Source organism: Acromyrmex echinatior, chromosome 3 (genome assembly GCF_024713525.1).
Source record: "Acromyrmex echinatior isolate Ae372 chromosome 3, ASM2471352v2, whole genome shotgun sequence".
Lineage (NCBI taxonomy): Eukaryota > Metazoa > Arthropoda > Insecta > Hymenoptera > Formicidae > Acromyrmex > Acromyrmex echinatior.
Genome location: NC_141854.1, coordinates 17,580,562 through 17,596,273, shown reverse-complemented (window position 1 = coordinate 17,596,273; position 15,712 = coordinate 17,580,562). Strand labels below are relative to the sequence as shown.

The following is a 15,712-nucleotide window of genomic DNA, read 5'->3' as shown; positions in this document are numbered from 1 at the left end:
CAAAAGAAAATCATTGCTTCTCCATCAAACGACTGAATTTGTCGCAGAATTGACGAGAGATTCGTTACAGACGCGAGTGTAGACAAAACCTAAATTTCGACCCTCTCCTTCCCGATATAATCGTATTAAAATACACTTGAATAGAGAAATCGCTACAAAAATCTTGCAAGATTTATAAATTCTTTTTCTAGTATTCAAACGTATGTTTTAGGGAATGACAGGGCAGAAAGGATCGTCCTTCGACTTTGTACGATTAACGCTTTGTACAATTTCGGTCCAAGTTACAACGTCCGCGATCATTTCTGGACCACGGCTTTGGAGCATGGCATAGTTTTAGGATTAATATTCGCATTTCACTGGGAAATAAATGCGCGTGCAATTGCAATGTCATAAAATTATTATATATAATTCTCTATTACGCGGAAAACTGTACATGTCGCAAAAAAATAAACGCTCTAATTGCACGCGCAACATCTGATCTCTCTCGATAAAATTCTCAGTTTATCAAAATCACTTTTGGCGGGTTTAATTTGTTAGTTTTTTTTTTTTTTGGCAATTCAAAATGTTGCTTTGAGACGTTTGCCAAGATATTTCAATGGAAATATTGGCGCAAAATCTAATAGACAAGTACAACTGATTATTTTGTTTATCACCATTATCCGCTTGGTCAAATACATAGAAGAATACCAAAAATTCAGCGATTATTTGTTACTTATTGTCAATAGAATACATAGAAACTTGCGCTTGTAATTCACTGTTTGACAAATTGTAAGCTGCAGAGTAAAAATGCCATAATTGCACGTGCAATTATTACTCAGCGCGAGACAGGTACAAGAATGCTTGTAGTTGTCCGTCGCAAGAGCGACGATCTTATTCTACATAACATTAGCCACTAGCAACGTGGCGAATATATATAATGTATTCATATCATATACATGTGCATACGTAAACATGATAATACGTATGCACATGTATATATATATTTATACATACATACGTATGTATGTTATATATTTACATTTGTAACGAGATTTTGTAAGAGTAAATAACCACAAAAAAACGAGATATAATTTAAGATACAATAATAGAATAATTTCGTTTTTCCAAAAATTGCGAGCTACCTAAACGCGATAAGTTTGACGATATTTTCGACAAGACTCGAATCTGTTTTTAATGTACGTAACGATATAAAAAAAGACATGTGTATATATAATATCTAAGTATAATGTTACTCGATGAAAATTGCGCCAATTTCCAAGCTCTGAATGTTAATAAATAAAACAAAGTAACATAAAGCAATAAAATTAATAAAGCAATAATCTTCTAATAAACCTTAATTCTATTACAAAAGGTACAAAAGATATATCTTATTTACATAAAAACAAATATATGTATACATATATATAAACCTGTCTAAAACACTGTTTAAAACAAGAAAGTCATATATTTATATATTTATATATATATATATATATATATATATATATATATATATCAATAAGAATTTCATCTACATTGCAGATGACTTTTAAGTTATTTTTGTTTTTTTTATATAAGTTATAAACAAAAAGATAATAAATTGCTTTATAATATTTTTAAAAATGTAACTATAATATTATGTAAAAGGTAAGAACGTTTTTCCTGCTTCGTATATTGTTAGAACTTCATTTAAGTAAGTTCTCTTACAAAACAGATTCGAGTCGCCTTCGAAACTTATCGTTTGTGATGTAATGCATGATCACTCAGTAATCGCGAATATTTTTCAATAGCGTTCTCCTGCAATCAATACACACATTACATACCACACACCCGTACATACAAATATACATAAATGTACAGAACATCTCAGAGAATATGGTAACCAATAATAGAAACCTTATCTCCTTAATAAAACTAAAAAATTCAACATAGCTAAACAAAAAATCTTTTAAGCAACCTTTTAATTTTTAACATTAAATATCTTCATCGATCTCTGCAAATACAAATAGAATCTCTAATTAATTAAAAAATCTTATTTTTTATTTACATTCCTAAAACTTGATTCGTTGCGTCTCTTTATTATCAATATGCCGATAGTAAATTATACTAAATTATTATACAAAATATTAAATATGGCTTTTAAACTATATTAAGAAAACAGCTTCAAATATCTTTGACAGCAATCTATTAATGATTCTCATATTTTCTGCGATATACTATATGCAAGGCATTAAGGAAGTTTTTCAATTTTAGTTAAGAGTGATGTACACTTAAGTAATAATTCGTTAAAGTATTTCGTTTAAGGTAATCGCCACATTTCTTACTTAGGTCAGTGTTCCTTAAACTGTGTTCCACGAAAATCTGGAAATATATAACAGATAATTCTACATTGATTAGTATGTTAATTGCGACAAATATTTATCCTTCGTTATGTCTATATATATATATATTTCACTATAGTTCATCCAACACAAATAAGATTTAATCATAAAAAGAAAGTTACACTGAAAAAGTTTATACTATTCCTTATGTTTTATATACAAGGTGTTCTCCTTCGTTCAGATGTCCTTTCATGCACATGCACACAAAGATATTCTTTTATTTATAATATAGATATTTGTTTAATAAAAATTAGCAATTTTTAACATTTCTATTTACTATTTATTGTTGCATCGACGCTGAAATAATCATCGCTTATTCTGTTTTTAATTTCTAATTGAAAGGACATCAATGATTGTGTAGTGAAACACCCTATAGTTGTAACTTCCGCCTGCTTAAGGAAAATCTTCAGAGGCTCGAGGCACGACAAAGAAAAAACTCTATCTCCTTTGGTGTCCCGTGTTTTGTAAGTTTAAGAAGCACTGGCGTTACATTGATCACTGCCAGCGTGTAATATCTACGCGCGGCGAGAGACAGTGGTGCATGTTAAGTTTACAATTTCCCAAGACAGATCGACTGTCTTCGGGACTAGAATCGATCGTCTACTGTACATTTTGTATTTCATCTTCCTCTATTTTCCAACAGTTGCGCCTCCCCGCGAAATAAAAAATAATCGACAAAAAACTAGCTATAGTACATAAGACACTTATTATAGTTAAAAATTAAGTTTTCAACGCTCGCTTATTATGTGTACTTCATGTATCACGGGGTCGTCAAAAAATTCGCGTCGTGAATTAATTCCGCATATTATTTCGACATGCAACAACTCCAAAGATCTGTGGAATATGGATTTGCGAAAATACATTACTTTACAGATTTAAGAGTATAAAATGAAAGATAAAGATCCATAAAGTGCTATATATGCAAGATATTATGATACTATAGTACTATTCATAATAATAATCCGAATTCACAAAGATACATGGTACCGAAATACCTGTATACATAAAAATAGTAAGAAACAAGAATTATTTAAAAGAGGACACAATTATTATATTAACACAATTATCATAGTAACAATGATTAAAATAGGTTGCTAGTTCATACTCAAAATTTGTAATGGTAAATGTCTTTAAGTTGTCTAGAAACTAAGAACTTCTAAGCGCAAAAGCGCGGAAGGATAAGAAAACCAAGAGTCTATAATATCAAAGATACATGGACCTAAAAATCCATAAAAGGATGTAAGTAAATAATTGTAAGTGTTCACGGAATCAACAGTCCTTGGAGCCAAGCGTGTATCTGTTTTGCATCAACGACCTCCGAAAGAATGATAGACAGTTTCAAATAGCATTCAAATCCGCCAGTTGGCATAGCGCCGATACTTTGGCTCGAGCTGCATCATCACTTCTTTCAATTCGTCGATTTCATCATCGTCGACATCAAACTCGCTTGCCTTGTTCTCTTTACTATCCTTTGCTTCCTTCTCTTCTTTCTTCGCTGCATTATTTCGGGCTGCAAAAAATAAAGTATTTTCTTTGTCCCATAAACTAATATTCGTGCGAATATATAAATTGTGCATTTTGCATTTTGAAAGAAAAGCTGTGCATAAACTTTCAAACAGTAAAGTTAACAGTTTAAATAAAATCTTAGACAATAACGAAGTTAAAATTTATAATTTAATTATTTATTGTAAAACTGTAGCTATTGTAAAATTGTAACTATATTCAATTTACTATAAAATTATATTATTAGGTGTTGGAATTAATTCGTAGCGTTTTACAAGTGATGGGAAGTACTTTCATTAATGTATTTTTTAATGCTCATGTGAAATAAATAACATTCTTTCATTAAAAAACGCTACGAATTAATTCCAACACCTAATATATTATACAATATTGAAATTTTCGTGATAAAGATGCAATGGCAAAGGAAGCATCAAAAGGAAAATGTACACAATAAGAGGAAAATATACATGTATACAGACAAGATACAGAGGAACACAAAATTATATAAAACAAGTGTAAAAATTGAATTTGTCTTTTAAACACTTTGTTAATAAAGCAAAGATGTTAATGTGTTTACTAAAAATAGACGAGGTCAAAGTAATTTAGCAAGGGAGCAAACGAAAAGTTCGCCAAGTGCAAGGTAAAAATTAAGTTGAAAGTAGAAATCTTATAACAATACATCAGTCTTTGAAGATTTTCGAATGCTCATAATAATTCCACAAAAGAAACGAGATAATTCTACCCTTCGTTCTGTTTAACGATTATTTTTTAACATTTCATTACATTTAATTCACGATGGGCAGAGCATTCGAAACTTTTTGAAGTTCTCTTCTTTAAACATTCCCAGCAATAGCAACAACGAAAGCTGATGCCGTGAGTTGCAAAAGCGAATAAGCAGAAAGCCAAGAAAAGTCGAAGTTTAGTGAAAGAAATATCCTTTCCATCAGTCACGTAAACACTTAGAATGTATGGCTCTTCCACACAAATACATAGCATAAATCGTCCATTCACAAGTGTGCAATCTTTGCAGACATTGTTATTCTTGTTTCTTAACAATTTTGAGTTGAAAGACTAGTATGACGAAATCACATAAGTATCAGGAAAACTCAATTTTAAGTTAAATTTATATCTGATTGAACTATGTCATGGAAATTGTGATGAACCGAAGAGAACTTATTATACTGTTCTCTTAACTAAATAATTCTCTAAATCCCAAACGAATTGTCTGGCTCTTTCAACAGCCATATGTGACAGCATATTGGTGAGAGTAACGTCTGTAAGCATATTTTTTCCCGGTGCGGAATATTTGCCACATATTTTATTCTTCTCATCTGTCGTGATTATGTTGCTGAGATTATAAGCCACGTCGAGTGTATATCACGCGTAATGCATTCTAGGATTCTTGTAGGAAGTTCCGAAGAAGCTGAGAAGAAGGCACCGCCCGGTACCCGCGATCAATATACTCACCTGGTGCCATGCACGGCTGCGGGAGAGTGCGCGACGTCTTCGTCGGAGATGGGCCGTGCCGTACTGACGATCGTACATTTGATGCTGTTGAGGTAGGAATGCGCGACGCCATCGTTTATGCTGTCGTTATCTACCAGTCCTGCCTCCCTCGCTAAGAAATCCGACGCGAATTCCCCGTATTCGTCATTGTCATCGTCCACACCGGTGTCGTCGCGCGAGGGCCTCTTTGGGACCATGCCAACCTCCAGCGTCCGCTCGGCTGCGGACTCTGCCTTGATGCATATCGATGAGCACTCCGACTCGATCCCGGAGTCCACGCTCTCCTGAAGGCTGCTGCGGGGCGGCGGCAATGGATGCGTGTCCACCGTTCCGACGACAGCGTCGTCGATCGTCAAAACAGTTTCTTCGATACCAGAATCTTGGCTGTTCCTGTGCATACTCTCGGGATTCTCGATTAGCAGCGTGCTCGTCGATGTAGTCCTCGAAGCAGACAGCTCGAAGTACGACTCCGTCACCTTGGCACCTTCATTCGGCGAACTTCTGGACGGAACACTCGGCGACAGCTCGTCCTCAACGGATGTGCCGTCCGTGGAGATGTCCGTCATGCAGAATATGAGCTCCTCCGCGTCGGACTTGTCTAGATTTGCAGACGTCTCGTATGATGGCGTGACGAGGATGGTCGGGTCGATCCGCCTGCTATCGTCGACATCTTCCGGCTGTTCCTCGGTCTCGGTCTCTTTAAGGATAGTTCGATGTGTATCGACATTATTTGGCATAAAAGACTGTCCTTCAAGATGCTCCCCGAGCGCCTTCTGGCTCCCAGAATTCGTCGTCACCGATTCACATGGTTCTACCTTAATATTTACACTTGTACTTTTATGGTCGGCGGAAATGCGGCAAGCATCATTATCAAGGACTTCCACCAGGTCCTCCTTTTCCTCTTTCCTCTTTATAGATTCGCATCGACGATCTTGGTCGACAACGCAGCACATGCTATTGGTAACTTCCTCGTTTAAGTGCTCCGAGTCAACGTCCTTCAATGACCTCGATGACACCTCGACGTCATCTGTTAATGTCGACGATGCCCAGATATCGTTCCACGACATCCCGCAGTTGCCTGGTGAATATTTAATCATGCCGACATCGTCGTCCGAATTCGTCGACGATTTCGTAGTACTTACGCTATCTACGGTTTTCCTATCATGCCCTATGTTACAAATCGGAAAACTATTATCACTAGTCTGATTAATACTGTCCGTGGTTGTATCACATGTCCTCGCCGTTAAGGCATTCGCTCCTCCAACTGCATCATTATGTTTTAAACACTCTGTGTCGTTATTCCCTAAAACTTTCGCTCCGTATTCTAAATCTTCCAGATTGTCGCGTTTTAAGCGTTCAATATTATTACGCTCTGCATGTCCTAAATTCTGCGCGTCATCACGTTTTCCCCGATTCTCATCATTACTAATAAAATCATCATTACACCCTGTACTGTCGGTCTTACTTAATTCTAAAGCAGAATATCCGGCTACATCCATTAACTTTATATCTATACATACAGTGGATTTGCTCGCTGGCAACGATGAAGCCGCCACATCCGGCTCGACATAGCCGCTATCTAATACTAAATTATCAACAAAATCATCCTTTGATTGCACACTTTCAGGTAACAGTCGATCACTAAGATCAGACTTTGTCCATTGTAATTTATCTGTGCAACGCACACTGTCCTCCGTAACACTCTTTTCATTAATATGTACAATTTGTATATCCATGGAATCTTTCTCATCGTTTCTCGCGATCCTATTGTTCTGATCTTCCAAGTTCTCGCTGCTTCTCACAGACATCTTCTCCAGATTGATTAAATAGTGCTCATTGTTATTCACAATCTCATCTCTTCCTTGATTTTGTACATTCTCATTGTCTTCAATAATCTGAGTTTTCTCTTGATCCTCAAAGCTTTTATTAGTGCTCCTAATAACTTCTTCTTTCTCTTGATCTTCTAAGTCTCTCTCGGTTTTCACAACCTGATTTTTTATCTGAACAAATAAATTACTCTCATCGTTCAAAACCTGATTCTCTTCCTGACAGATTAAATTCTTTTCATCGTCTTTGATATCATTAAATGACTTCTCTTCGTCTTTTCTCCCCACTTCATTATTTTCTTGGACGAATAAATCGTCCTCGTCATTCCTGACAATGATCTGATTATTTTCTTTAACGATTAAACTACTCTCATCATTTTCGATAATCCGATTTCGCTCTTGACTACGTGAATTACCTTTGCCGACCTCTTGCCCGATCAGATTATTACCATCGTTTCTCACAACTTGATTTTTCTTCTGATTAAATAAATCTTCTTTGTTTATCCTCGCAATTTCGACTTCTGTCGATTTTTCCAAATCTTTCTCTCTAACATTCGTATTCTGATCCTTCTCCTGATCAAAAAATTTGGTATTATGTTCAATGAGACTCGGTTGAGGTTCGAGCTTAAAAGATGCAAATATGTTAGTCAGACTCTGTAACTGCGATACATTTACTCTCACTGATCTATTTTTCAATAAAGATCCAGGTTCTGAAGACCATGAACTTTCGGTGTTAATCTTAGTTCGGCCTTCCTTCAGGTACTGCTGCAGCTTATCGCCCAATGCCATCATACCACTTACGTTCTCCTGCAAAGAACTTTTCGTGTCTGCGGCAGCGCTTGAAGAGTCTGAGAAGAATTGGCCAGGATGCTGGAACAAGGACAGAAGTTTCTCTAGACTGGACTTGTGCCTCTGCACTGACGTATTTGCCTGTTCTCGTGAATGTGACTCTGCTATGTGAGTCGAGGTAGTACTTACGGAAGACTCCAAAGCGCAAGAGGACAATCCTTCTGAAGTCGTCCAATTTACGCGCAATTCCGATGTGTCATCCGAGGATGATTTTATCAAGGCTTTATCCTCGACTACGTTAATCCTCATCGAGGCCGTATCCTCGTTCGGATATGCAGGTACCTGTAGTTCTTTTGTACTCGTATACACAATGCGCTGATCCTCGATCGCCTTAGTATCCCTATCGGGCGTCGCAATACTATCGAGATCTCTTGTAACATCGTTCGCCGCCACATCGCAATGTATTTTGCGAATCGTCATGATATCCTCGTTTTTTTCAGATTGCAATATCGCAGTTGCGTCATTCTGAACTAATCGCTCTTCTTCAGCTTTCGTTACTGCATCGCGTTCACTCCTACACGTTCCAGTAATGCTCTTATCTGTCCAAAATCGCTGTTCAACTTGGTATACATCCGATCGTTCCTCCTTTCCTTTTGTTCCTTTGTCACAACTATCTTCACTTTTGGCAATATCTTCGTTTGGGGACATTTTTGTCGATGTCGCAACTACATTAAGCGTATCTACAGACACGGTTGTGCTATCATTAGCGGCTTGCGTCACATGCGTGTCCATCTTGGTTGCGCTGCCACGATCGTCGGAGTCGGCCGTGTTGAGTGTGACGTTAAAACCGATTGTGACTGAGCTGCCGCTGGAGGATGCGACGACCGATTTGGGCGACGAGCAGTCGGCGCCGGCCGACTCGACGACCGACACGCGGAACCGCGACGGACCGCCGCTTGTATTGGGGAAGAAAGACGGGGAAGAACCGAGGGACGGGGAGGAGCCAAGGGACGGCGGTGTGACCGGCGAAGAGGACACCGAGGAGTCGGCAGAACGCAACGATGCTTCCGATACTCGACACACGACGAAGCGATTCCGGGATGGGCTGGGGATTGGACTGGCCACGGGAGAGGGAATAGGACTGGGAGCCGGGGAGCGCAAACGGCCTCCGCTAGTGCGCTTTGGCTCCAGCATGCGCGTTGCCGGCTCATCGGCGGCTAACATCACCGATCGCGACGGACTTGGCAGTGTCTGACAGGTAAGCGAGATCTTACGGGAACTCGCGTTCAGCAATCGGCTTGAATGCCGTGGACTCTCAACATCCTCGGTGGATTCCTCTAGTAGACGGCGTTCCTCATTCCGGCTACAATAATTGCGAATCTCCGCAGCCATTATTCTATACTCGTGCAAGGGACCGTCCTTTGCGTTTGAAAAATAAAGATAATTATTAAACATAAGAATTGTATGTACACACAATTATAAAACATTTTTAAACAAATTGCACGAATAACATTTTGTTATTCATAAGTTTTTAATACAAACATTATACATAAATGCAAAAGTTTCTATATAAAATAAATATTAACACTCACTATTCTTATCCGAGGTTTGTCATCCAAATCGATCTGTGTAATGGTCTTGTTCTTTTTCATAACATTCACGAGAGCATGCATTCCGCGCATCTGTATAGTATTATCCCGTAAATCTATCCTCTGCAGAAGAAAGGTATGATATAGTACACAGCGAAACATTGAAAGCATAAGCGAAAACTTTACCTGCAAAACTTGATTCGTCTCCATTATTTCAGCGAGTGTAATTATTCCATCACATGTGAGTTCCGTAGATTGCATGCCCAATTGTAGGAGAACACGATTTTGCTTCAATGATTCATTAACGATGCTCAATGTCTCATCCGTTAACATATTTTGGCCAATATTCAGAGTCTCCAAGGTTTTCGATAATGCCTAAACATAATTATTGTATAATAGAGCAGCGAGACGTTACAAACAGATATACATATGTTTTATTGTTTTATTATTATTGTTTTATATTTAACTTTTACTTATTAAAATTTAAAAGTTTCAAATTTTCTTTCGTTCGCAATTTTTATGAACTAAATATGAATTACTCTAATAATTGAGAATAATTTTCTTATTCCCAATTATGTTGTATATAAGAGATATTTACATAATAATAGTAAAAATATATAAATATTAGGTGTTGGAATTAATTCGTAGCGTTTTACAAGTGATGGGAAGTACTTTCATTAATGTATTTTTTAATGCTCATGTGAAATAAATAACATTCTTTCATTAAAAAACGCTACGAATTAATTCCAACACCTAATATATAAGAGTAAACACGGTAAAAATAATTGATGTAATAAAATAATAGTAACATTTCTAATAATTAATGTAGTAATCTCGTTAAATAAAATTCATTTGCGAAAAAAATATAAATTATAATACAAATTACAATTATTAATCATTTATATAAATCACAAAAATTATTATTATCGTAAAACATGTACCGATAATTAAAAACAATATATTAAAAACTACATTCATAATATTATTACATACTATAATCCTTGAGAAGTAAGGTGATGATTTCTTGGTCAGACGATTATTCCATAATATCAGGATGCTAAGTCCCTTGCCAGTTTTGTCCTCATTCACTTGATTGATCAGACCCTCCAATATATCTCGTACTCCGTCGTCCTGGACGTTATTATTACTAAGAAAAAACAATTCCAAAAACAAAAAAAATCTGTACTAATATCGTTACTCGCTTAAGCATAATACATGTCTCTTATAAAAATAAAACAAATTTATACATACAAATATTATTCTTATGTTCTTCAATTATACATACAATTTCTATCAATATTCGTAAATTTAAAAATATTTAGAGAAATCTAAAGATTAAATTAAAAAAAAATACTAATATACTTTACATACACATTATATTTTCGAAAAAGGTTTTCGGAAAAAAAATCGTTCTTAATTATCAAGATACATACCTAATATCAAGCAATTGCAACTGATTGTTCATTCTTAAGAGAGATCCAAGCTGTATAGCGTCGTATAAGTCAAGTCCGTTATCGGCTAAATATAGTTCTCGTATACCACTATTTATTTTTAGGGCTGTAACTGTTAAAAAAACAAAGAGTCATAATCCATGTGAAATAATTATAAAGAAAATTTCTAAATTTCATTTTAATAATTATAATAACATGTTTTAATACTGCAATATAACACTTATTTTTTCTCGTGAAAATTATGATGATGTTACTCTATTAACAAATTGCAATATAATTATATTGTAAATGCAGTATAATACATAATATTCTAATGCATAGGAAAATATTATTACAAGATAAATACCAAGCATGATAATTGCTCTCCCCGATAATCCACAGTTTTCCAATTTAAGGATTTGCAAGTGGCAAACTACTCGTAGTGCACGTGTCAGAGTGTTCATGTTTTGTTCATCAAACTTTATGTCTCCCGCTTCAAACTCCTCTAAACTCTCAGTCTAAACAAATAAGAACTACATTAATTGCACTTCTAACATTTTCATTTTAAATACATTTAATATCATAATGATACTATCATATATAACTATATAAACTATATAAAATTAACTAAAATGAAAATAAAAGTAATTTTAAAAAACAATTTTGACATTTACGATTAATATAAGACTGTCTTATAAAAATTATTTGATTGATTGTATAAGTACCTTCTTAATCATATGCGAGCACGCTTGCCAGCCGCGCACTCCGATTTCTGGATTAGATGAAATATTTAAGTGTCTTGCGGATTCATAATATTCCATCATATCAAATAATATCACGGAACTCTGTAATAGCAATTGCTCATTAATATAGACAGTATGTATATATACTAAAATATAATAATATATATCTTTTTTAGAGAAATACCTCATCAGTAAGAAATGTTCCTTCTAAAATAACTTTATTAAACTGTACTCTCTTCAGTATCTCCTCCAATGGTTCGATATGATTCTGATTCAAGACTTCTCCTCTCAAATTCAGCTCCTCGCAACGGTCTTGAGATATATCTAAATTCTATGTAACAAGAATGAAAATATGTGAAAGTGAATGCCAAAACTTTTTTCCCTGCTAAGTTTACTCTGAATCTCAAAACTTGTAAAACTTTTCTACAAAGGAATATATCTGTGCATTATTACGATTCTATTTATTCGGTAAGTCTTATTACAATATATTAGTAAAATATTAGCACATAATAAACATGTACAAAATGTACAATGATAACGAAATGCCACGATAAAGAATAAAAAAAAACTTTCAGCCAATTCAGTTTTTTTTTATCAAATAAACAACTTTCAAATGCACAGAACTTGAGATTATTACTTTATTACAACATATTGTTGCTCACACTTGAATTTAATAATGTTTTTAATATACACCACAAAAGACGGCTGTATATAATTAAATGTAACTACTTGGAATATTATGAAATAAATGATTTACCTCGAGTTGAACTAAAACATTTTGCAAGGGTTTGGTGGCATGACGAGCGCAAGACTCCTTGTATGCAAAGATTAAGTCCTCACGATTCACATTTTCAGCTGGGAACAATTATTAATAGTTTTATTTCTCATAACATACAACAATATAAATTATAACACAAATTTTTAAAATCTCGTCTCAAAAATTACATCTTTAAAAAGCGTCTCTAAAATGAATTTCTTTGTCTATATTAACAATTTCTTTGTGTATTACATTTTAAAAATAATAGGAGGGGGGAAATTTCTTTAAAAAGTTCTTAAAATGAAATTTCAAAAGATTTTTTGGGATAAAATGGAATTTCTATAAATATTGATTGTTATGCATTCTTCTGACATGATAAATGTCAGAAATCAATGTGTATTCAATTAATGTATATGTATGTCACGATATATATATATATATATATATATATATATATATATATATAGTATATATAGTATATATATAATGTATAAAATAAATAGAATATGAGTGCGTTAAAAAAAAACAGTCTGTAACATCATGGTGTATAATTATCTATTTATTTATTTTACAAGAATTATTATCATACACAATAATTACAATGAAAAAAAAATATATACATATATTATTACAGGCGTATATTGTATCAGATAAATTTTAACATCGCTATATATATATATATACCTCTCTCATCAAACTTATAATTAGTACGTAGTTCACATTGTGAAATCCTTCGCTTGGGACAGTCTATAAAAAAACTTGATAGCATAGTAACAAAATGCAATCGTGTTAAAGACAAAGAAATCATGTGATTTAGAATATTATAAAAATATTTCGACGAATAAACAATCCCTTTTGTGTCTAGATAGACAAACTTTCTACATGTACAACTTCTATTAAATTAAAGAAAAAAATTTTATTACAAATTAATTAAAAAATAAATCGCATATTTCTTTAACATATTTATATGTTATATCATATGTTGACATTTTTTAAAGTAGCCGATGAAGTTTCTTGTTGGATCTTCAACAACAATTTACAACGATGGTCCGTTAACTAATTTATACAAAGTTACAGCAAGTAATTACGACTTACTAAGTTTTAAATAATGTTAGGATTTTTAATTTAAATCTCGAGAACAAGCAGAAACAATCCTGCAACATCACAACATTAGATTAATTAATTATATCGTACATCTCTTCAACAAATCGTAAACACCATAGCGAGTCTCTGCTGGCTCTAAGAGCAATTGACATCACCGACAAAATTTACATCATGCTTGAACATGTAAAAACTAAGCATTTCTTAAGTCCTAAGACATCCACAAACTGAACAACTTTTGCCAGTATTAATACTGATTAATTACGTCATATTCTTCCGCTTGTGTCATAAATGTCAATAACAAATTGCTAATCAGTACGGCTTTTCAGCAAGAAACATAATATAACACAGTGATAATTTCGTCTTTGTTTAACATTGATAAATAACAAAGATATAATGATTTACTGTGTTACACTGTGTCATCTTGTATCTCTTGTTGGAAAGCATCTCAAATCTACTCGACATAAATTGTCAGTGCATCAGAATCCATCAACGTCATTAAATCCTAATGGTGAATATTCGGTCACTCATATTACACTGGATTAGAACACATTAAAGGTCACTTTATATAAAATATCTAAATATAGTGGCATATCAACTTTGACAATGAAATAAAGTATACATTTTGTTAAATAATGACACAGTATCATTATTGAGTACTTAATTGTTTGAAATATTCATATGCATTAATCTAGTGCATACTAAATGCAAGTGATCGAATTCGCTATTTAGTTAGCACACAGAATACGTGCTCCAAAGTGATGTGATACTCGACCCAAAAAGTCTTGTCTCTCTGTACGACATTAAAAATTGCGCCAAGTTCTTTGAATGTTCTTAACGGAGCAAGAATAGACCAATCACATTGTTTAATTAACCAAACTGTCTCAATTTGTTAATTCCTTGTCCAGGATCTTGGAGCAATTTCCAGTATTGTGAGCACAAAGCCCAAAAAAACCAAATGTGAAAAAGTGAAGGCACACATTGTGCCCATCGCGGAAAGAAAGCACCAGGATACTCACTGTGTTTCCAGGGATTATCAGGCTCAAGGTATCCTGTCACTAGGTGACTATCGTTCAAAGGAAAGCTGACTCGTCGGGGTGGCCTTTTCTTAGTCCACGCCAGGGCGCTACGCAGCTGACGGCCGTCGATCCAGACGTAGGGTGACGGAGGGAGACCACTGGTACCAAAGCGCGGCCTCCTGCCGGTGCACGTCGTTGCCATCGGTGACGGCGGCAACGGCAACGGCGGCGGCGTCGGCGTCGGCGAGAATGGCGACAGCGATGATGGCTCCGTCGGCGACGGCGACGGCGTCGTCGCATCGCGTTCGCGCTCGTTGCCCAAGGTCGTGAGCGTATCCCCGTGGGTGTGCGTAACCGAGTCTGCTCCCTCGCTCATGCTTCCAGAGCCTCTGACATATTTCGTCCGAACACGTCGGAAACGCGGCCCCGCGATCACCCAAGCACGCGCGTACTCACGCGCGCACACGACGGAATCGCGTAATCGCACGCGTACGCACGCATGCACGCACGTACGCACACACGTGTCACACACACAGATACATATACACACACCTCGTTCGTTCGTCCGCGGCAGCTACTGGCCTGGCCCGATGATCGGGCTGCACGAACGTTTATCAGGCACGTCAACGCGCCTAAAGACACATAATCGCTGTGCGAACTACGCCCGCCATCTTTGTTGCTATCAAAGTTAAGTTGCGGTTGCGCACGCCGCGAACGCTGCGCAACGGTGCGAAAAGCAAGGTTGCATTCAGCACTTTCAGGGTTGCGTTCCAAAATTCAACCTGTCAACTCCGAATATTATTGGGTCATCTAAAAAGTATCCGCGGTTTTTTGTCACTAGATGTGTGTTGATGGTCATGTATCTAGTGACAAAGTACCGCGGATACTTTTTAGATGACCCAATATTTTATCTTTGTTGGTCACCGAATGTTAATAAAGATAAAGGATACTCGGAGTTGACAGAGTTAAATTATGGAACGCACCCCAGCAAAGACAATTAATTATAGGGTGCGTTTCCATTGAGCGCCTCACGCGTCACGCGTCGCGGTATCACATCGTCCATCGCGTCACAACACGACGCGAGGAAAG

General features: G+C 35.8%; 1 protein-coding gene across 1 annotated transcript; it reads right to left on the bottom strand.

Annotated features, from left to right (window-relative positions):
• Nucleotides 1-3,844: 3,844 nt before the first annotated feature.
• LOC105149930 (uncharacterized) lies at nucleotides 3,845-15,360 on the bottom strand. The gene is made up of 11 exons (XM_011062683.2): nucleotides 14,624-15,360; nucleotides 12,504-12,601; nucleotides 11,931-12,077; nucleotides 11,729-11,848; nucleotides 11,371-11,521; nucleotides 11,007-11,136; nucleotides 10,567-10,720; nucleotides 9,760-9,948; nucleotides 9,577-9,696; nucleotides 5,331-9,403; nucleotides 3,845-3,870 (listed from the first exon to the last, which is right to left on the bottom strand). The coding sequence occupies exons 1-11, from the start codon at nucleotides 14,997-14,999 to the stop codon at nucleotides 3,861-3,863; spliced, it is 5,568 nt and encodes a 1,855-aa protein (XP_011060985.2). The 5' UTR covers nucleotides 15,000-15,360; the 3' UTR covers nucleotides 3,845-3,860.
• Nucleotides 15,361-15,712: the final 352 nt, after the last annotated feature.